General features: G+C 39.1%; 1 protein-coding gene across 4 annotated transcripts in view; it reads left to right on the top strand.

Annotated features, from left to right (window-relative positions):
- The window catches only part of mios (missing oocyte, meiosis regulator, homolog (Drosophila)), a 45952-nt gene that overhangs the window by 4192 nt on the left and 18508 nt on the right, over positions 1-23252 (top strand). For all 4 annotated transcript variants that reach the window (XM_080207688.1, XM_080207699.1, XM_080207718.1 and 1 more), the window contains 5 exons: positions 1153-2559; positions 5258-5353; positions 9219-9479; positions 13916-14085; positions 14189-14254. In XM_080207688.1, the coding sequence (XP_080063814.1) occupies positions 1263-2559; positions 5258-5353; positions 9219-9479; positions 13916-14085; positions 14189-14254 (1890 nt within the window). In that variant the 5' untranslated portion in view covers positions 1153-1262. The remainder of the gene's footprint in view (positions 1-1152; positions 2560-5257; positions 5354-9218; positions 9480-13915; positions 14086-14188; positions 14255-23252) is intronic.

The raw sequence follows: 23252 nt of genomic DNA, 5'->3' as shown, positions 1-23252 counted from the left end.
TCCCTACCATTATTCCTACCAAAGTGGACCACCTCGCACTTGCCAACACTAAATTCCATTTGCCATTTCCTGGCCCATTCGCCCAGCCTATCTAGATCCTTCTGTAGACTCTCCACACCCTCAGCACAATTTGCCTTTCCTCCAATCTTGGTGTCATCAGCAAATTTCGACACCCTACACTCAGTTCCCTCCTCCAGATCATCTATATAAATGGTAAATAGCTGAGGCCCCAGCACCGACCCCTGAGGCACTCCACTAGTCACCATCCGCCAATCCGAATAGCACCCATTGACCCCCACTCTCTGCCTCCTATTTGACAACCAGTCCTCTATCCACACTAACACCCTACCCCCAACTCCCTGTCCCCTGACCTTCTGCAATAACCTCTTGTCAAACGCCTTCTGAAAATCCAGAAAGACCACATCCACCGGCTCTCCTCTATCCACCGCCCTAGACACATCCTCATAGAACTCCAGTAAATTTGTCAGACACGACCTCCCTTTAAGGAAACCGTGCTGCGTCTGCTCTATCGAGCAATTCCTCTCAAGATGCCTCGCTATTTCCTCCTTGATGACGGATCCTAACATTTTACCTACAACAGACGTTAAACTAACTGGCCTATAATTCCCTGCCTTTTGCCTGGCACCCTTCTTAAACAATGGCGTAACATTAGGCGCTTTCCAATCTTCCGGCACTTCCCCGGAATCCAGCGACGTCTGGAAAATAACCACCAAGGCATCCACTGTCACCTCCGCCATTTCTTTCAGAACCCTTGGATGCATTCCATTCGGTCCTGGCGACTTGTCCACAATCAGTCCCTCCAGTCTGTCGATTATGATCGATGAAGATGCATCATTGATTCATTGCTTAGTGTACCAATTCTTAACTCAAAGTAATTTGTGCATTGTTAACTTGTCATTCTGCTGAAATCTACTATAATTTTTTTGTGATTTGTTTCGGTAGATGTAGTGGGCCTAAAAATGTTCTTTAACATTTTCTCGTCACAAGCAAGTCTCAAACTTTCCTAAAGGGGTAGAGGTGCAGATGTTACAAAAATGTTTTGTCTTTGCTAATGGGTGAACATTTTAAACTATCTGCAGCTAAGAAACCAATTATCATTTGTAATAAAACAAAGCCATTCTTTCTTCACAGATTCATAATGTTACAAACTGAGACCTGTGTGTTATCTCCCTTCAATCAAACTGATCAACTGATGTGAATGTAAAACATTGAGAGAATCCTCATGCGCGCTGGTGGTAAAAATGAGTGGGTCGAAACCTGACATCCTGTGGGCTCCTCATCATGTGGACAGATTTGTTGTTTGTGACTCTGAACTTTGCCTCTATCGTACTGAGTCAGTAGGGACCTTTGAAGCTAAAGCTGGATCTTTAAGACTTTCAGAGGACACTACTGCCACGTTGCTGGCAATTAACTCTGACACACCTTATATGAAATGTGTGGCTTGGTATCCTAAGTATGACCCAGAGTGTTTACTTGCTGTTGGTCAAGCCAATGGACGAGTTGTCCTTACTAGCCTAGGTCAAGATCGGAACTCTAAATGCAGAGATTTAGTAGGAAAAGAATTTGTTCCTAAGCATGCCCGCCAGTGTAATACATTAGCTTGGAATCCTGTGGACAGCAATTGGCTTGCTGCTGGACTGGACAAACACAGGGCAGATTTCTCAGTACTCATCTGGGATATCAGCAGCAAATATACGCCGGAGATAGCGGTCCCAGCAGAAAAAGTTCGACTTTCTGCTGGTGATACAGATGCTGGCCTTGTCGTAACAAAACCTTTGTATGAGCTAGGCCAAAATGATGCAAGCCTGTCCCTTTGCTGGCTCCCAAGAGACCAAAAGCTGCTGTTGGCAGGCATGCATCGTAATCTTGCAATTTTTGACTTGAGAAACACCAGCCAGAAAATTTTTGTCAATACAAAAGCTGTTCAAGGTGTAACTGTTGACCCTCACTTCCATGATCGTGTAGCATCTTTCTTTGAAGGTCAAGTGGCAATCTGGGATTTGAGAAAATTTGAAAAACCAGTGCTGACATTGACAGAACAACCAAAGCCATTAACAAAAGTGGCTTGGTGCCCAACCAGGACTGGTTTATTAGCTACGTTGACACGAGATAGTAATATAATTCGCCTGTATGATATGCAGCATACCCCAACCCCTATTGGTGATGAAACTGAGCCCACCATAATAGAAAGAAGTGTGCAGCCATGTGAAAACTGCATTGCTTCATTTGCGTGGCATCCAACAAATCAGAATCGTATGGTTGTGGTGACACCCAACAGGTTGATGTCAGACTTCACTGTCTTTGAGCGAATATCACTGGCTTGGAGTCCAACTACTTCCCTGATGTGGGCTTGTGGTAGACACTTGTATAACTGCAGTGAAGAAGGAGAAGCGAGTTCTGGAGAGAAAGACATTGCTATGAAAATGAGACAGCGGGCATTATCAAGATACGGACTTGACACGGAACAAGTGTGGAGAAATCATTTGTTGGCTGGGAATGATGACCCGCAGCTAAAGTCTTTATGGTATACTCTGCATTATATCCTTTTGGTTCAAATTCTGAGTAGTAAGATACTGCATTTTATTAAAGATAATTGTTACTTGGGAAGTAATGTTGTAATAATGTTCATTCAGAAGCCCAAGTATTTTTAAAATGTATTTCTATTTCAATGTGCAACTGTTATTTTAAAAGAAAATGAAACTTTCTTGCAATATTTTTGTTTTAGTTTGCTTGAAGAAAGTAGATCAATTATAATAACGGTTGGTGATCAAGCTGTTGTAGTCAAATTGATATAATTAAGTCAACAGTTCCATTACCTTGTATCAATATCCACCAGGGTGGTAGATCCTGGGTGAGATGGACTGGGTCTTGCCACATTTGGCAATTCTTACATTCTTATGTAACTAAATATTGTGCTTTATTTCCAACAACTGAAAATGCGTTGTAGATGGGTGTTGTCCTGCTACAAAAGACATTGTAAATCTACATGGGGCCTGAGCTCATATCTATTTCTTTCTGGCTACCGGGAGCATAATCCCATTTCCTTGAACTAGTAATTGATATACCAAACTCCCTTCACTTCCGTCCTGTCAAAGCCAACCTTCAGCTATACTGGTTAGACCACATCTGGAGCACTGAACAGCTCTGTGCTTCAAAACTTATATCAGCCTTGGAACAAGTGTAGCAGAGATTACCAGAATGATACCTGGATTCAAAGGAATAGTTAAACAAACCTTTTCACGGGAATACAGAAGAGTAAGGAATGATTTGATTGAAATTTTCAAGATATTGAGGGGAATCAGTTGGAAGAAACCATTTGTTCTAGTTGGAAAATCTAAAACTAGGAGGCATAGTTTTAAAAAAAATCAGAACTAGCCCTGAGAGTGAAAATGGGAAACTTGATGCAAAGGGTGAAAAAGTTTGGAACTCTTGAAAGAGCCAATTGATGCTAATTTAAAACTGAGATCATAGATCATTGTTAAACAAACGAATAGAATTAAGTTCATCCATAATTTCAGTGAATGGGGGAAACAGGCTCAAGGAGCTAAATAACCCACTATTAATCCTGATCTGGAGGAACAAGTGAGCAGTATTTCACAAAAGTTTTCCATTTGTCCAGACTGGGGGATAAAATTATGCTTTTCCTCCCAGAGTAACAGAAAAACTTTAAGTTTTGTGTTGCACAGTTATGTTTATCCTAATGCATGATGATAAAATTCTTGTTTCCAGAGCTCTCAATATTGAGTTTAAAGACTTGCGTTGTCAGTAAAGTCAATAGCTACAGCATTATTTGGTAGTGATATTTTGATTGAAAAATATTAAATGCAATGCAGAATATACAGAACATGGGTTGCCTCATGTTTTCCCCACCCCTTACAAATAACAGCAGAATGGCAGCCAGCTGGATTTTAAGAACTAGCAAATGTTGCACTGAGGTCCAGTGAAAGTATCAATGTTCACTTGCACCTCTCAAGTATGTGCCCTTCTACCCAATGATGTAAATGACCCCCAACTCTGGAAATCTGGGACCAGTTCAGCAGTCTTCATGTTGGGTGTATGAGTTTTGCTCACTATTTGCATCGGTGGTGAAGGCGTAACATAATTTTGGCTATTATAAGAATAATATAAGACATTAGAAATTGAAAGAAAGCTCATGCCACTTTGTAGGTTTGCCACCTACTAGAAGAATAGTGTTGATTGGTAAAAAGTCTGTGTTATCATTCAAATAGTTTTTGTTGATATGTTCCAATTGTGCTATGACCTGTGTGGCAAAGTCACTCAACAAATGCTTAAATCTCAGTTGACCACAATCCTCTCTTTGGAGGAACCTGTCATTGAAATAAGGAAGACATAATGTCATGATGCTTTCAGCATTGAGATTTTGTAATTGGAAACTATAGTTCTAAAATTTCACTTTCATGTCAATCTTCTGTTTCATTCCCTTGGATAACTGGTTAGAATGGTATTGAGTTGCTTGCATCCATAAGAGTATATGAACATTTATGAATGTAATACATAATAGATTTTCAGTTTTTTTTTTGAATTGGAGGGTGCATTGTCGTATCCTGTGCAAAGTAACGTGGGGAGTGGGCAGGAAAATGGAGTTGAAGCCCAAGATCAGCAAGGATTGTTGAGTGGCAAAGCAGGTTCAGTGGCCTTTGTCCACTTCTTTTCCTATTTCTTGCAATCGTGTATCGTACAATGACATTTTTGGGCTTGATGAGCAGAATTGGCTATATTTGTATGAGATTGTAAATTTCTCTACTTTTTAAGAGCTAGTTTTAAAAGTGTGAAATGAAAATGTGTGTTGCAAATAGGGGAAGGCCATGTGTGTTGAAGGAGAGGATGATGTAATGCTTAGGATGAGACATCCAGCTTAGGAAGGAAAAGTCTCTTCGTGTTGGATGCCATCATAGCCAATTTCTTAATATTCTATACATTTTAACAAGAAGTTGAATAAGTTAGTATACAACTGCCTTGAGCTGCCTCGCTAATATGTCCCACTGCCAGATGCTGAATAACGAAGCCAGTGGCTGTTTGTTTGCCAAAGGACAGTTTACAGGTTTGGTTACGCTCATTTTCAGGTTGTGGAAATGTCAAGATTACGGTATATTACTAAGAGTTGCTGAAGCATGGTGACATTCAAGATAAGTTATAAGTTGTCAATTACCATTGAAGCTTTTTTTTTAAAAGAACTATTTTCTCCTCCATGTTCTTTTCCTATATTTATAATCACTCATGAAACAATATGCTGAAGATGCAGAACAGAAATCTATGAACAAAGTGCCTCTTGTGTACTCTGGTATTAAAACAATAGTGAAATCAAGTGCAGGTGAGTGTGAATTATTTGGTGTGTTATTATCCATTTTGTAATGTTTATTTCAAATGTGATGCTCAAAGTTTTATCCACGTTATGAAATAACAAAAAAATGAGATTGCAGAAAGATTGAAATGAATTTACAACCTTTCGAACAAATTTCTGAATTGGGCTATAGTTTAGAACGAGTATTCTGAAATTGGTTTGACTTTAACTATACTAAAATACAAACTGTATTCAGCCATACGTAGCAGCAGTGTGTTTTTACTTGTTACGATTGCCGTTTTTGGATTTTAACTAGTCTTTGGCAAAGTGACATGGAAACATGAGCATTTTAATATCCATTTTCACATGGTCTTATTTTCTGCTGCATTTTGTCCCACAACCTAGTGAACTCGCATATGGGATAAACCTATAAAATAAGAGCTGGTGTCTTAAAAGCTTATTGAGCCAAATGTCCAATGTATCCCTGACTCTACACTGTGACCTGGGTGGGGGTTGGGGTAGGGTGGGTAAGGAGTGTGGCTTTGCAGTGCTGGTGAGCTGCATGGCAGTGAAAGGAAATCAAGTATGAGAAGTAATTAGACTGCAATTTTCCATGCAATTACAATTTTCCCAGGTGCAGCTGGGATCAGAATGTCATCACGAGGTCAGAAGAGGCAAGTACATAGTGGGAAGACTTGCTCAAACCTTGCATCGGACAAGTAAATAATCAAAAGGCAGTGGGAAACATGGGTTGATAGACCCATTGCAGCACTTGTTGGAGCTTGCTGCTAGTGAGAAGATTGAGATTAAAAAATCATTCTGGCCCCTTTCTCCTCACCTCCCTCTCCTTGCGGTGCTCCCTTTTACATTCTAGTCACACAAACTGCACTCTCACTGCTATCAGTGCAGATTGTTGGTCTTTATCACATAATAGCTTCTAATTGGCACTTGCCTCCCAGCTTGCTCAAGTAGGCTGCCTCCTCCAAAATTAAGCTGATGGATGAGCTACTGAAGTAGATGGGGTTGAGACCCCACGTTGACTTCCCAGTGTTCATGGTAAAATTTAGCTGCTGCTTCTGCAATGTCTAAATGTTAAAAGGAGTCAGTCAAAAATGTTACTTTTACAGTAAAACTTCCAATTGAAGCATGGGTGTAATTAAAGACTGCTATTAAATCTCAACACTTGAGGATTTGATGCCTATGCTAATATAAAGTAGGCATAAAGCATATACTTCAAAAGTCCTACAAAGTTTTAGTATTTTAGTACTTAATTTGAGTACTTGGTAGAATATTTACAACTTCAGAAGTTATTTTCATCTGTTTCATTTATAGTCTCTTTTCCATTTACTCTGAATTTTGTACTAACTGATTTGTGACTACTTGATTCATATCCTATAGCTTCCATGGTATTTCTATTTAATTATTTATAGTTAAATGGTTTGTGCATGATGTGTGTAGTTAATCATTTTTTCTGCATACCATTTTAATTACCATGTGCACAGATTTCGAAAGATGAGAACTTGAATGCTTTTTAGGGATGGGCGTGTTTACCAGGTGGGAGACTTTGGTATTAACTAGATGTGGTCTGTTAATGTCAAGATAGAAATATCTCCTGCTGAATAAACCAGAGAAAAGATCATGAAGGCTGTGCCAACATTTGTCTGTCATATGGGGCATCTTGAGGGGAGTAATGTACAAAACTGTTTAAGTGGGGAAAGAATGTTACTTGGTGCCTGCTTTTAAATTCTAAGAGTTAAGGATATATTGATTTGTTTATGTCTACCCTCCAAGATTTAAACATTTTAAAATGCTTTGATTGTTCATACTGCATGTTTCCATCTGTCAAAATCTTGTTTCAGAAATGAAAGGTCATTTCTTTCCAGTAGCACTCTTCAAATCACATGTTTGGTATATATTTATTTACAAGCATGTAAAATAAATGCTTTACGTTTACTATCGACATTATCGACAAACAAGAACACTTTTTTTTTTCTCACAAATCATGCATTTTTATTTGCTTCAGTAGGGTAAAATAGCATTAGTCCAGGATCTGGAATAGTGTAGAGAAATTCCTGCACTTCACATGAAGATGTGTAATGATCGTTGCCTGAGATTCAAACAATCAAATTGAATATTTGAACTTCCGTGCCTTTTTATTGTGTGCTACCAGAAAAATAATTGGCCGTAACTGTCAATTTTTGAATTTGACATTGTTGTGTGACAAGTGATCTCGTTCACTTGATATTGAATTGTATATTTAACATGGGAAAATGTCCCAAAAGTGCTTCACATGGATATAAGAAGACAAAATTTGTCCACTTATCCATATAAAGAGATATTAAAATAGATGATGAAAAGCTTAGTCAAGAAGGAGCATCTTATGAAGGAAGAGGAGGAGAGAGGAGGGAATTCCAGAATTTGAGGGCTTGGCAGTCAGTTGTTATGGCCAAGAGGAAACTTAATTTCAATAATCCAATTTCTCTTACCTCCCATTTGTAAACATGTCTCTCTCTTCTCTCCACCACCCTGCACCCCCCCCGCCCCAATAAGCATTAACCACACAACAAATTTGAGTTGGGATAAAATTGGAGGGGTAGTTTATTTTGTATAAACTTGATGTAGGAAGAGGATTCGCAACATTTACTTTTCTGTTCGTTACTGAATGAATACAAAAACTGGTACAGGGCAAAGACCTCAGACTATAAGAAGTGTCGTTCCACAACACTCCAGAATTAAAAATCCAGTGATGTATTCTTTTCACAGAGGTCAGCAAGATGAAACTGATGTTGGATAACCTTTTTAGTAGAGATGGATGACCTCCACAATGAAATGGGCATATAGGGGCAAATTAGTCTTATGGGAGCTGGTATACAGGTTCCAGTAGATAGGGCCAGGCATTCAGCCTGTACAGAGCTCTGGTTCTGAGCTTCTTGCTATGTGAAAGATGGCAGACTGGCACTACAGCAAGACAGTATAACTGGTTCTCCCAGCTGGTGGGAAGAACATGTGACATGATTCCTACCTTGACAAAGGATGTATGTTCCTTTTTCTGGATTCTTGTGATTTGTAATGGTTCAAGTTTCAAAGGAGTTACAGAGTCTATTGTCCCAGCAGACTGAGTCTGCACTGGCCAGAGGAGGCTCAGGAAATGTACATAGCTTTCATATAATTCCCTTGGAAGTTGGTATTTTGCCACTCATCAGGTTATTAGCATTCCTTTCGAAATAACAAGAAGATTCTCTGAATGCCAAAAGTTTCTTTTTATTTGACCATAGCCAACTACAGCTTCAGTAATTTTTCAGAATTTTTTTACATTTTATAAAATAGGATGAAATCTGGAGATTTAAAAAATGTGGTCTTAACACTCAAACAATTTTGAAGCAAAGGGATTTAGGAACTCAGAATACAAGGCATGCTGAATTCACAGAGGGTTGGAGAAGGTTAAGTTTTTAAAGTTTATTTATTAGCGTCACAGTTGGCTTGCATTAACACTATGATGCTGTGAAAATCCCCTAGTCACCACACTCTGTTGCCTGTTCAGGTACACCGAGGGAGAGTTTATCAAGGCTAATGCACCTAACCAGCACATCTTTCTGGCTACAGACATAGGGGAGGAATCTGAGGAGGAATTTGATCACCAGGATCAGAATTTTAAATCTGAATTGTTGACATTTTAGTAACCAGTGTAAGAATGGAAGCGCATCAGGTGATGTTGAATGGGAGTATTGCGAGTCAGGACATGCTGGAAGAGCTTTGGACTGCCTCCAGATTACCGACCAACATCGGAATAGTTGAGCCTGAAAGAGACAAATGTAGGATGAGTTAATTTTGTAAACAAAGTTAAACATTGTGAAACACCATTTCCATTTATTGTTTACATTTATTCCATTGTCAGAGAGAAAAACAGAGATCTATAAGCATGGTTGGACTGGATCTGATCGGCAGACGGATTTTATAAGATACCAGAGTGAGGAGAGATGCTTGGCTCTGCAACTTTGTGGCTGGATCCAGAAAGGACCAGAGATTGATGTGGGTCCCTTCCTGCATGCGTTAGAGCAAGGAGAAGAATGGGAACGTGCTGCTGCTGTTGCACTTTTTAATCTTGACATTCGAAGAGCGATTGAGATTCTCAACAAGGGAGCTGCTTTGGGAAAAGGTATTTTTTTTTGCATTGTTTCAGACTTATCAATCGTTACGCCTATAATGCAACACTTGTGATGCATCTTGTAGTATATTCAGTGACAGGGAAATGAGTGATCATGCTTTTGAGTAACCAAATGAGAAGGGTACTCTTGAGGGGGGGGAGACATTTTCCTTCTTTCAAGATTCACCGATCAGAAGTCCTAGTAAAATGAAAATGCCTATCGTTGGCATCTGATTACAGATACTGTCTGACTATATATACAATACAGGCCTGCTGCAGGATTTGATGTCAGCCTTTATAATTGGTCACAACTTTAACCTTCAAGTAACCAAACCAAGTAACAGAGTTCTCTTAAACGGCTGTTTTAATGAAGCTATTGTTTAGTCCCTGGAAAGTTACAGCCCACATTCTGTAGCAAGCCAGAGTGCAGTATTCAGAGATACATGAACAATTGTAGTTTCAAATTCAATTAGCATGTATCAATCTCAATCATTTTACACTTGCTTCATGATGATATCCAATCAGTGTGAAAACTTAAATTTTTTTTACAAGTTATCATGGTCCAGCATGCTCCTGTAAATGTAAATCACTCCCTTTTTCTAGTTATAGATGTCTGATTTAATGACTTTTGCCCAGACTAATGGCCCTGGTTCCTACCTGTGAAGGCTCATATAAGAAAAGCTTGTTTTCATAGCAGCTTGTGTGATTTTTAAACTTGAGATTATTAATCCTTTCAAGATCAAAAGAGCAGTAGCGATGTAACGCTGAGTTCGTCTTTGTGCCCCCTATAGGTGATCCCACCATGATTATTCGCCACACCAGACAGGACAAATTTTACTTTAATAGCATCTTGCAATATTGTTAATTTGACAGGAAAATATCCCATCAGTTATTTATAAAATTGCTGCTGATGTCACTAATTTTGGCTGCCTCGGCCCTGTAATATATTTTATACATTGCATCACATGAACACGGTAACAATAAATTCATATTTGGAAGGAAAGATTCCCTCCAAATAAACTCCTCAAGATCTTTTCCATTCTGTAGAAAAACGAGTAGACTTTCTCCTGCCATTCAAATTATTATGCTGGGATGCATAATATTATTCAGTATGATTATTTCATGGAAGGGGTCCAATTGAATGCTATTATATCAGTCTCACGGGATAGAAAGATCAAATGATTCCTGAGCAACAAAGTGAAGTGATTGAATAATATGGGTCTTCATTGCAAGTGAGAAGCATTGGAGCTCTCTGGTGTCTCTGTGCAACACAATGTTTGAGTCCAGAGGATAAAAACTGGTTCACGATTTGTTTTCTATTAGCAAGCCTGAAGACTGTTATTTGCTGCTACTTACTTCCTACAATAGATTTTAAATATCTACTGTGTGACACACCTTTAAAATATTTCATTTCACAAAAGAAAATAAAAGCACCAAGGTAGTGTAGTATAACAGGTAAGTCGACAAAAAGACAAGACTGAAGCCAATATCGCAAAATTTAAAAGTACTCGCCCCTTCCTTGCAGTGTCCAGTTGACTCCAAAATAATTGAAAAATTTTACTGACCACTTTCAACAAAGAACATGGTCTCTGAGCTGCTACTTCTGACTGTCCAGCAACTTTGTGGTTTCTTGGCAGGCTTTAAAAAAAAACTAAGATGCTGTCTGAAGGCTGGGAACAGTCACACGTGAACCTGAAACGCTGGCTTTAAAAATAAATTAGAAATGCTAGTTTGATGGTTCTAATTTTCAGATCTTTTTGGTTTGAAATGGATCTAAAGGGCAACAAGAACTCAGTTTAAAACACAACCCCCTGGATTTTGGCTTAGTTTTTGTTCACTTTTGCCTGAAATGGGCCAAATGTGCATTAAACTATTATGGAATTTAGGCATAAGTTATGAAGATTTCTGTGATCTTTAATATTTAAAGAAACATTAGTTACTAGTGTACATAAAAGAAAACTGACCGCACCTCCAGATTGAAATCCAGAACAGGGTTTTTAACATTTGTGCCTGTTTATGGTCATTCAAGAAATTTCTTCAAATTATTTTTTGTAGCCGCAAAGACACTAGAAGACACATAAGCATTAAATATTAGACTAGTGTACATCAGCAAGGTTCAGTATAGTTTAAACCAGTTTCACATGTTTTTAAAATCTGGTTGCTAATAGGTGCTGGGCTAGAAACTTACTTTTTGTGATGTGGAGATGCTGGCATTGGACTGGGGTGGGCAGAGTAAGAAGTCTCTCAACGCCAGGTTAAAGTCCAACAAATTCATTTGACTTCACAAGCTTTCAGAGCGCTGCTCTTTCATCAAGTGAGTCCTGATGAAGGAGCAGTGCTCTGAAAGCTTGTGATACCAAATAAACCTGTTGGACTTTAACCTGATGATGTGAGACTACTTACTGTACTTGTGATAACTCCATTTTCATTTTTTAATAAAACTTCACCACACTATCACTCTTTAATTCAGTGCAGGAAAAGTAATAAACAATTATGCTTTAATATGCTGCCAGATTGCAGTGCTTCACAGAAGATTTTGTTTGAGTGGAAATTTGTCTATTAAGGCACTTTGGAAAACCAGTGTCACATGTATTAATTTACAGTGAAAAGTATTATTTCTTGCATGCAAAGCATACTGTACATTGGGATCAAGAGGAAAGTGCAGAATGTAGTGTTATAGCCGTAGCTACCCAGATTTCTAATTGTATTGAAAGCAGAAATCCTACCCTCAAAATCTTGAACAATTCTATATGTACTTATTAATAATACACTAACAGCCAATGTTCTCTTTCAGCCATTCAGTAAGATCATGTCTGATCTAATTTTAACTGCCACCTCCAATTCCAGCCTTCTCCTGATAACCTTGCTCATCAAGAATCTATTTACACTTGTCTTAGGATTTTCAAATACCGCACCAACCACCTTTTTGAGGGAGTGAATTCCAAAGACTCATGACCCTCAGAGAAAAAAATCCTGATCTCTGTCTTAAATGGTGACACCTAGTTCTAAATTCTCCCACAAGAGAATCTTTTCCAAATCCACCCTTCTCAAGTCCTCTTGGGTTCAGCTGCCTCTTACTTAATTCTAAGGGGTACAAGCTTAGCCTGTCCAGCCTTCCCTCAAGACAACCTGCCGATTCTCGGCATTAATCTAATAAACCACCTCTGAATAGCTTCCAATGCATTTATATCATTTCTTAAAATGAGACCATACACAGAAAATTTTACATAATCCCCAGACTCTTGTATTCAATTCCCCTTGCAATAAACAACATTCCATTAACTTTGAAAATTCCTTGCATTTAACCTTTTCCAATTCATGCACAAGAATATATCCCTCTACAATCTTTCACCATTCAGATAATCTGCTTTTTTTAATTCGTTCTGGCACAATGGACAACCTCACATTTTTCTTTTCCGTTATACTCCATTTGCCAGATCCTTGCCCTTTTATAGCCTCCTTATGTCTTATTTTCTTATGTCATACCTTTTAGGCTACATGCACTGTTCAGCAGTAATATTGCTTCCCCATCATCTTAAAATCTGGCAATGTGTCCAGTAGTGCAGTACTTTGTAAGTGCTGAGTTGCTGTGCCAGGCTGGTTTATGTGGCAAGTTTGTGGATTGGATTTTAACCTGCAATACTTCGACTTGGTGCTAACACTGAGCTTTTGTAAAATAATACTCCAAATTGAAATTACAACTTTTTTAATAAGAAAATTCTTATGTTGAGATGACTATTTTTAGTATCGCTCCATGAACCAAAGCTTTTGGAATTGCCAGTTCTAACCCCACTGAAATATGCAGAATCAGAGGAAGTTTATCTTCTAAAATGCCTAATCAACAATAATGCCAAAAAGACTGCAACTTGGGCAGTTCCTGAGAGAGGAGGCTACAAAATATTGCTGATGGTGTATCCTCCAAAACCCTGAAAGTGCCCCTGTCAATCAGAGACTAAAATAAAGACAAAAATGATTTCATCTTTAAGCGGTCTAGGCCACAACTCAGACTTGGAATCCCCACACAGCTGACATCCACTTGACTTTTTGGTTTATATACCCATTGGTATCCTACTAAGCTCTTCTGGCAGTCTCCTCCTCCTGTTTCCCTTAATGCCAGTTTTCTTGTTTGAGTTGGTAGAGATTGCAGTACAAACAAAGCACTGCAGAAGTGGCCAGGATGGGCTTGGACCTGTTTTTTCCAGATCTCCTGCACTGGCACCAGAAGGCTATGGATTTCAGCCCCACTAAATATTAGCTTTGGCTTCCTGTATTCAAAATGTGTAATAAAAATGACAGCCCTAGTTTGGAAGTCAGTTAATAAATTGAATGTGGAGCTTTGGGAATGAAGTATTGTTCAGATGGATTTTGACTATTATTGGGTTTGAATTTTCTTTCTGAATAAAATAGATTAAAATGTTAACTTATCTTGGATCCTTTGTGATTTGCAGGAGATTTGAACCTGAATGTTGTAGCTATGGCACTGTCAGGTTACACAGATGAAAAGAATTCTCTGTGGCGAGAAATGTGTAGCTCTTTGAGGCTCCAGCTAAATAATCCTTATCTATGTGTCATGTTTGCCTTTCTGACCAGTGAACCAGGGGCATATGATTGTGTGCTGGTAAGTCCTGTCTGCCTATCATTTAATGTTTATAATTTTTGGACAATATTTTTGTAAACCAATGATATTGCCAAATGGTAATAATTTTTCATTCCTCACTTAGTATGAGAGCAGTGTAGCAGTGCGTGATAGAGTGGCCTTCGCTAATATGTTCCTAAATGACACCCAGGTGAGTGTAAATACAATATGTACTTCAAATCCATTTAAAATATCGTGATTTTCTGCTGAGCTCTAACATAGTCAAGGATGAATGTTGCCATGGATTTTTCTTATTTGCCTGTTAGCATGTCTGATTGCATACCACAATTCTTGACTAAATAAAGATTGCCCTTGATCAAGCCACACATTTGAGTATTTACTGTTTTCATCTTGAATTGTAGATTCTAGGAGATGACCCACAACTGGTATTAAATTCACTTGTATCCAGCTGTGCAGTTTGTCCTTCTGTTCTCATGTTTAAGTCTATGCATTAGCTACCCTTTATCACACAGCACAATTGGCATATTTTGAGAGGATTGAAAAATTATGGCTAGGTCCCCCTATCATTCCCCTCTGCATACCATGAGGATCTGGCTAATCACCTTCAGTTCTGCTATTTTTGTCAGTAGAGCTGGCTTTTCAGATATATATTCTTCTGTCTCTCCAGTGTGCCTGCATACTATTGTTTGTTTAGACAATGCATACTACTTAATGACTGTCATTCCTCTTAGCCTGCACAATTTAACTTCCTACTCCTTACTTGGGTGGAACTCTATTCTTTTTAATATACTTCAAAGAGTCCTTGCTTTTTTTTACATCTAGACATTTTCCTTTATAACATCTAGTTCTTTTAAAATGTATTTTTTCATCCTTTCCAATCTCTCTCCTGACTTCCCAACGCAATTATTAAATTCATCATATTTACTGCCAATATTTTTGGGCATAATTTCATCAGACGCCTTCATTTTGAATTTCATTTTAATTTAAATGTAGATTATTTCCATTTCTTTTTATATCTTCCTGGGAGATGTATTTCTTTTCTATGAAGATTACTTTCTACTGATCTATCAGCCTGTTTGGTAAACATAGAAAATAGGTGCAGAAGTAGGCCATTCAGCCCTTCGAGTCTGCACTACCATTCAATATGATCATGGCTAATTTGCACTTTCACGATCCCATTCTCGCTTTCTCTCCATACCCCTTGACCCATTTAGCTAAATTTTGTCTAGTTGGTTGAGATGATGTGGAGATGCCAGCGTTGGACTGGGGTAAGCACAGAAAGAAGTCTCACAACACCAGGTTAAAGTCCAACAGGTTTATTTGACAGCACAAGCTTTCGGAGTTTCATTCCTTCAAGTGAGTGAGGAATCACAGGCAAACCTGTGACTTTAACCTGGTGTTGAGATTTCTTATTTAGTTGGTTGAGGCCAGGTTGTCTTTTATAAATATTGCCTTTTTATAGTCTGCCAACTTTGTTTTAATCATCTTGTGATCACTATTTCCCGTTAGTAACTTTCCATCCTTGTTTTCCAAAAATCAAATGAAGCACAGTTTCCCCATTGAGATCCTAAGTTGACCATTTCATTACCTTTTAATTCCAGTTTATTTTGGGATAGTTATTGCATGTTGCTTTTATACCTTTTTCTGGATCGCTGCCAGTTTTTTTTGCAACATGTAATGCGCACCATGTTTTTTCTTAGCTGGAACAGAATTCTTTTTCCCTATATCTCTTGATGGTTTAACTACTACAAATATTAAATTTACTAGCTCCTAAAAATTTTTTTTCACTAGTTGCAGAACATAAAACAAAAGCTCTGATAGATACACAATTGGTAGACTGTCATTTCCTCCCCCTCTCATGTGCACACACCCTCCCTTTTCATTAAGAAAAATTGTGGACCTGATTTAACTTTACATAAGAACATAAGAACATAAGAAATAGGAGCAGGAGTAGGCCATCTAGCCCTTCGAGCCTGCCCCGCCATTCAATAAGATCATGGCTGATCTGTCGTGGCTCAGTTCCACATTCCCGCCCTCTCCCCATAACCCTTAATCCCCTCGCTTATCAAAAACCCATCAACCCGCGTCTTAAAAATATTTAGCGAGGCAGCCTCCACCACCTCAAAGGGCAGAGAATTCCAGAGATTCACCACCCTTTGAGTGAAGAAGTTCCTCCTCAACTCCATTCTAAACCGCCCCCCCTTTATCTTGAGGCTGTGCCCCCTAGTCCTACTGTCCTTTCTGAGCGGGAAGAGTCTCCCCACCTCTATCCTATCCATCCCATTCATCATCTTATATGTCTCAATGAGATCTCCCCTCATTCTTCTAAACTCTAACGAGTACAAGCCTAGTTTATTCAGCCTCTCCTCACAGCTCAACCCCCTCAACTCTGGCATCAGCCTAGTAAACCTCCTCTGCACTCCCTCCAAGGCCAAAATATCCTTGCGTTAAGTGCGGCGACCAAAACTGCACACAGTACTCCAGCTGCGGCCTCACCAATGCCCTATACAGCTGCAGCAAGACCTCCCTACTTTTATATTCAATCCCCCTCGCTATGAAGGCCAGCATCCCATTCACCTTCCTGACCACCTGCTGCACCTGCAGGCTGGGTTTTTGCGACTCATGCGCAAGTACCCCGAGGTCCCTCTGCACTGTCACCTGCTGCAGTTTTTTGCCACATAAGTAATAGTCCTTCCTACCATTATTCCTACCAAAGTGGACCACCTCGCACTTGCCAACATTAAATTCCATTTGCCAGTTCCTGGCCCATTCGCCAGTTCCTGGCCCATTCGCCCAGCCTATCTAGATCCTTCTGCAGACTCTCCACACCCTCCGTGCAATTTGCCGTTCCACCAATCTTGGTGTCATCAGCAAATTTTGACACCATACACTCGGTTCCCTCCTCCAGATCATCTATATAAATTCTCCCTCAGTATACCTGAACAGGTGACGGATGTAATATGGTGTGGTGATTTGGGAATTTTTATAGTAACTTCATTGAAATGTTAATGCAAGCCTACTTGTAACACTAATAAATAAACTTAACTTAGTGTAGGTATCTTCATGATCAAATAATGTCCCATATAAATTAATGAAGTGACCGAAGGTTAAAAAAAAACTGATATCCAACCACAATTCACTTTCAAAGAATGGAAATCAAATTTAAATTAAGTAGGAACTTCTTAACAAACATAATTTAGGGAATCGGTTATCACTATTATTAGGGGCTGCCTTATGAAAGGAAGGACAATTTACATCCTTTTCACAAATTCCTAAAGAGTTTTGCAATCAACAAATTACATTTCATGTGCAAGGATAGTTCTGTAAGTAAAATTGGTCCAGCATCCCACTTGTCGCACGCTGATGGAGGGAAAACCATATTTCACTTAGCTTTTATCTTGCTTGTTAAAGGAAGACTGTCTTCACAAAGCAGCATTTCGCACACCAGTTTTTGTGGAGAGAATGGGTCTACAAAGCTGTGCATCATTTTTATCATGACAATGTTAAACTCAAGTGACAATCCTTTTGGGACAATTAGGTATAACTTTGTAAGGAAAAGGTATTGCCAAATATTTTTTGGTTGGATATGTTGCATTTGATGAGCTTACAATTAGTAACTCTACCTCATTGATCATCTTTCTTATTTATTATGAATGTAAGGCATTACTTACTGAAGAATTATATTTCTGTATATCCTCAACCAGATCATGAGGTAATCCATTTTCTGTTTCTATAAAATCCTGCACAGGTGTAAATCCATGAAAATTTTCTCCTGAGCTTTTTCAAATAATTATGAAACAACTGCAAGAAATGGAAGGAAATACAATGTATTTATGCTGTTGACAGGTCCTAATGCATCCTGCAACTTTAAGTACATGGCACAATCCAAATTTAGCTTGTGTCACAGCTTTGAACAAATGAAAGCCAAGCTCAGATATGGGAAGTTGGAACTTTGAATTAAAAATGCTAAGGAATGCACTTAACGACAATTCAGAATCATTTACTGTTACAAATCATCTACATTCTATATTAAAGAAATATGCTTAAACTCCTATTTCAGACATTAAAAATTTACTAAGGAACAAAATGTGGCATCAAGAGTTTTGATACCTTTGTCTGGAACAGTTAATGTAGCTCCACTCAGTGGTCAAATTATGGACTTGCAGAGTAATGCATTTTACATAGCTGATTTCTAACTGGGTATAAATTGGATAATGAAAAACAATGTAGGAATGGGGTGTAAAGCGGTGTTTTTCAAGGTAGGGGTTAAGACCCATGTGTGGGTCATGAGATGTTGAAAAATGGATTGCCAAAAATAATCCCCAAAGAACACCTGAACTTTTTTCTGTTTTCTCTGAGTAAATTTTCTTTCTCTTAGAAACTGATTGTAGACATGGATCATTTTGTTATGTGAAAGAGAGGGCCAGAGACAAGTCGTAAGTAAACGTGGCATGGGTCATGAGGGATGACCATTTAGTAAAAACATGTCGCTGGAAAAATTGTTTGAGAAACACTAGTGTAAAGGATCACAACAGGAAGTAAAGTTTTGTAGACAATAGTTTGTACTGGTGTGAGATTTTTTAAAAGTTTTACTAATTTGTAGTAAAGGACACTTTGGGAAACAAAAGTATAGAATGGAAGAGTTTCAAAGAACAAAGAAAAGTGCAGCTCAGGAACAGGCTCTTTGGCCCTCCAAGCCCATGCTGATGATGATCCCCTAACTAAACTTAAGAAAAACCTTCTGCTCTTACTCAATCTGTATCCCACTATTCCCTCCCTATTCATGCACCATTCAGATGCCTCTTAAATGTTGCTAATGTGCTTGCTTCCATCACCACCTCTGGCAGTGCATTCCAGGCACTTGAGTGAAAAAATCTCCCTCATACATCTCCCTTAAATTCCCCTTTGAACCTGTGTCCCTTTGTAATTAACACTTCCTCCTTCAGTGTTTCCTGTAGTGTCGCTGCATATAGTTAGATTTACGTGACTAGTTTTGTTATAAACATGGCCATAGAAATACAATGGAAAAGAATTGACAAAAAAAAGTGACAAAGTTTTTGTAGAAGGGAAATGGTTAGAAATATATTTATGCACATATAAATATACTGTACTATCAGATCTTCTGTGGTATTGCTTACTGCGAGTCATGTTTTCATAAAGGGGTGTTAATGACAACTAATGTTGGCAAACGATTGCCATAACATCAGTATTTGGGAGCAGCTTGATGGACATTGGGAAGGAGGTGCAGAACCTGACAATATTACAGTGGGCTGTTGGGCTCTACTGGCATTTTAAGAGATTTACAGGATCTGGAAATGTGTTCCAGATTTTAAATGTAATGGGAACATCTGGGAATTGTGATCTGAGTAGCCTGGAAAGGGGTTTCAGTTAATTGGAAAGGCCAGCACCTGGCTGCGAAAATAGTTTTCATTACACTTGTACATCAATATTTTCCCATTTTAGAATCTCCTATTCTCATACTTAATGGGTGCTAACTATGTAAACTTCCTCTAAGTCCATTAGTTGGCTACTGAGCTATACTTTCTCGTTGTACCACTCAGAAGTTGGGAAAAGCATGATCCAGAAACCCATAAAGGACCCAAACTGTTTTTGGTTCATCTCAGAACATCAGAATGCATTTCTTTACGCAACACTCCGTCTTCAGTCACAGTCTAATTCTTTCTTGAAATCATGCAATGCTTTGGCCTCAGTCACTTTCTATGGTAGTGAATTCCACAGATTTGCCACATTGTGGGTGAAGAAGTTTCTTCTCACCTCTGTCATAAAAGGTTTGCCTCTTATCCTCAAGGTATGACCCCCTGGTTCTGGACTCCCCCATCATTAGGAACATTATTTCTGCATCTACCCTGTCTAACCCTTTTAGACTTTTGTAAGTTGTGAGATCCCCTCTCACTCTTCTAAACTCCAGTGAATATAATCCTAACCGACATAGTCTCTCCTCATATGACAGGCCTGCTGTCTCAGGAATCAGATTGGTAAACCTTTGCTGCACTCCCTCAATAGCAAGAACTTCCTTCTGCAGATAAGGACACCAAAACTGCACACATGACTTGGTGTGCCCTCAGCAACGGTCTATACAATTGCAGTAAAGTATCCCTATCCCTATTCCTATACTGAAATTCTCTCGCTATTAAGGCACCATGCCATTTGCCGCCTTATTGCCTATTGTAGCTGCGTGCTTACCGTCGGCGACTGATGCCCAAGGACACCAATATCTAGCTGAATATCCACCTCTCAATTTATAGCTATTCAAATAATAATATGTCTTTCTCTTTTTTTGCTACTGGAGTGAATAATCTCTCATTTACGTTTATCCACATTATACCATGTCTGCCATGCATATGCCCACTCACATGAGCCTGTTCAACTCGTGCTGAAACATTTCTGCATCCTCCTCACAACTCAGCTTCACACCCAGCTTTGTATCATCTGCAAATTTGGAGATAATACATTTAGTTCCCTTGTCCAATTTGTTAATATATAATGGGATCCTAGCACAGATCTCTGCAATATCCCACTGCGTGCCAATCAACATCATTTATTCCAACTGTCTCCTGTCTGCTAACCAGCTTTCTATCTATCTCAAGGCACTATCCGCAATCACATGCGTTTTAACTTTATATAGTAATCTGCTATGTGAGACCTTGTCGAAAGCCTCCTGGAAGTCTAAATAAACTACATGGTTAACTCTATTAGTTACATCCTCAAGAATTCCAGTAGATTTGTCAATGATGATTTCCTTTTCATTAATCCATGCTAACTGCTTTCCAAATGCTATGCTACGAAATCCTTGATAATGGACTCTAGCAACCCCCATGCTACTGATGTTAGGCTCACTGGTCTATAGTTCCCTCCATTCTCTCTACCTTTCTTTTCGAATAGTGGGCTTACATTAGCTACCCTCATGTCTGTAGGAGCCATTTCAGAGTCCAAATAATTTTGGAAAATGACTACCAATGGATCGGTTATTTCTAGGGCCACTTAAGTACTCTGGGATAAAGATTCAGGTCCCGGATATCCAATTTCAATCCCATTCCCCCAAATTGTTTTTCTACTAGTACTTACTTCCTTCAGAACCTTACTAAAACTTATGGAAAGGCAGATAGACTTCCATATCCTTACATTTTTATCAGCTCCTGTTGGTGTGTTTGGTGGATTCGCCATGCTGCCCCTTGGTGTCCAGAGATGTATAGGTCAGGGGATTAGTGGGGTGAATGTGTGGCATTATAGGGATAGGGCGTGAGATGGGCCTGGCTAAGGCACTGTTCTGGTGAGTCAGTGGAGACTCGATAGGCCGATTGGTGGCCTTCTGCACTGAGGATTTTATGATGCTATGATATGTAGATTGTAGAGAATTTCTGAAACCTGAATGTGCTGATGCTTGGATGTATTTTAAAGTCCTGAGGTAACTTTCCTGAGGTAAAAATATTCAATCAAACAGGCTAAAAGCCTTGAAGCATTTTTTTATGAAGGCAAGACCAAAAAGACAATCCATTGGGTAAATTTAATAATGTTATTGGGAGATAAACAACTGTTTTGGGAATTAAATGTTTGTTACTGGCAAAAGGCAGAAGGAAAATATTCAGCAAGCATTTTGATTCACTTAGTTTGTCAAAGAGTGTGATGGTGTTTCTTTTCAAAAAGGCTTTTCCCATCATAAAATTTATGAATGAATGCTCGGTATGTATGTTTGCACACAGATTCCAGTCTGTCTATTAAAAATCTCAGGTTTGTCATTCAATTTGATCCCCATGTCAAAAACTGAATACCAGAATAACTAAATTTACTGTATGATCCCCAATTGAAGAAAGTGCCAACAAGATTTTACTTTCTGTAACTTTAACATGAATCTGAACCAGTGCAAATTAAGCATGAAATAACAAGGAAATGATACTTCAAATAAAAAGATAAATTTTAAATAATTGTTCCAACAAAGATGCTTCTTGTGCAACCACAAGCATTTTGTTTCGACATCTATAATATGTAACTAAACTATTCCACAATATGCTGTTTTTTATTCATACAGGTGGGTAACAATTCTTTTCATCCTCAGGTTTCGGGGTATAATAATCATCAGCAAGGCACTTGTGTCACAATAATCCTGATGGTGTACCTCTCCAGTGATCCTTTTCAGCAAACTGCAACATGGTGACAGGATGGCATGGTGGCACAGTGGTTAACAGTGCTGCCTCTCAGTGCCAGGGATCTGGATTCAATTCCAGCCTTGGATCACTGTCTGTCTTTGTGAAGTCTGTGCGTTCTCCCCGTGGGTTTCCTCTTGGTACTCTGGTTTCCTCCCACAGTCCAAAGATGTGCAGGTCAGGTGGATTGGCCAGACTAAATTGACCCTTAGTGTCAGGGGGCTAACTAGAATAAATGCTTGGGGTTATGGGAATATGGCCTGGGTGGGATTGTGGTTGGTCCAGACTTTGTAGGCCGAATAGCCTCCTCCTGTAGAGATCCTATGATTCTGACACTCCAGTTTATGGTTTAGCCACTGCTGGTAAAATACCCAGCTCTCTTCCTTGCAGATTTTAGACATTTTTAACCCGATTGCACTGTTTCTGAGAGTGCGCCTTCTGCCTCTAGCTGTGATTTCTGTGTGCAGTTTTCCTTTGTTTGACAACCACACAACTTCTGGCCTGATTTCCTTTCTGATGGTGCTGCTCCAGGTTGGTAGATTTTTGTTATCCATGAAAATTATAATTGCTGCCTTTACAATTGAGGAAAACTCTTGAGGAATCTTAGTCCCTTTTAAGCATTCCTAAAAACAGTTGTAGATTTTGCAGGCATTTTAACGAAATGCAAATTGTCCTTATTGTGTTTGGGAACAGCTGGGGTGAAAATAGTAAAATTCAGACTGGCATTGGCTGGTGTGACCTTTTTGATGGGCTAATTTCGAGGAGGTGGAAGTCTCCAGTCGGCCTCCCATTTCCTGTACTGCCAGGACCATTTAGCTACTTGGATATGGGTGTTCACCAGTAAGTCCTCCTTGCCTGACTGGGTGCAAGAGCAGTTTCATGCTATCCTGCAGAAGGTTGGTGACAAGGCTGCAAGAACCACTTTAATTATAAGTTTTGAAGAAGTTATTGAGAGAGCACCTCCATGTTGATCCTCTCTGTTGTTTACCTGCTATCACAACCGGCTGCCCCTCATAATGGAAGATC

The sequence above is a fragment of the Carcharhinus amblyrhynchos genome, chromosome 2 (genome assembly GCF_965287045.1).
Source record: "Carcharhinus amblyrhynchos chromosome 2, sCarAmb.v2.hapA, whole genome shotgun sequence".
Taxonomy (NCBI): domain Eukaryota; kingdom Metazoa; phylum Chordata; class Chondrichthyes; order Carcharhiniformes; family Carcharhinidae; genus Carcharhinus; species Carcharhinus amblyrhynchos.
This window is presented reverse-complemented; position numbering and strand designations above follow the sequence as displayed.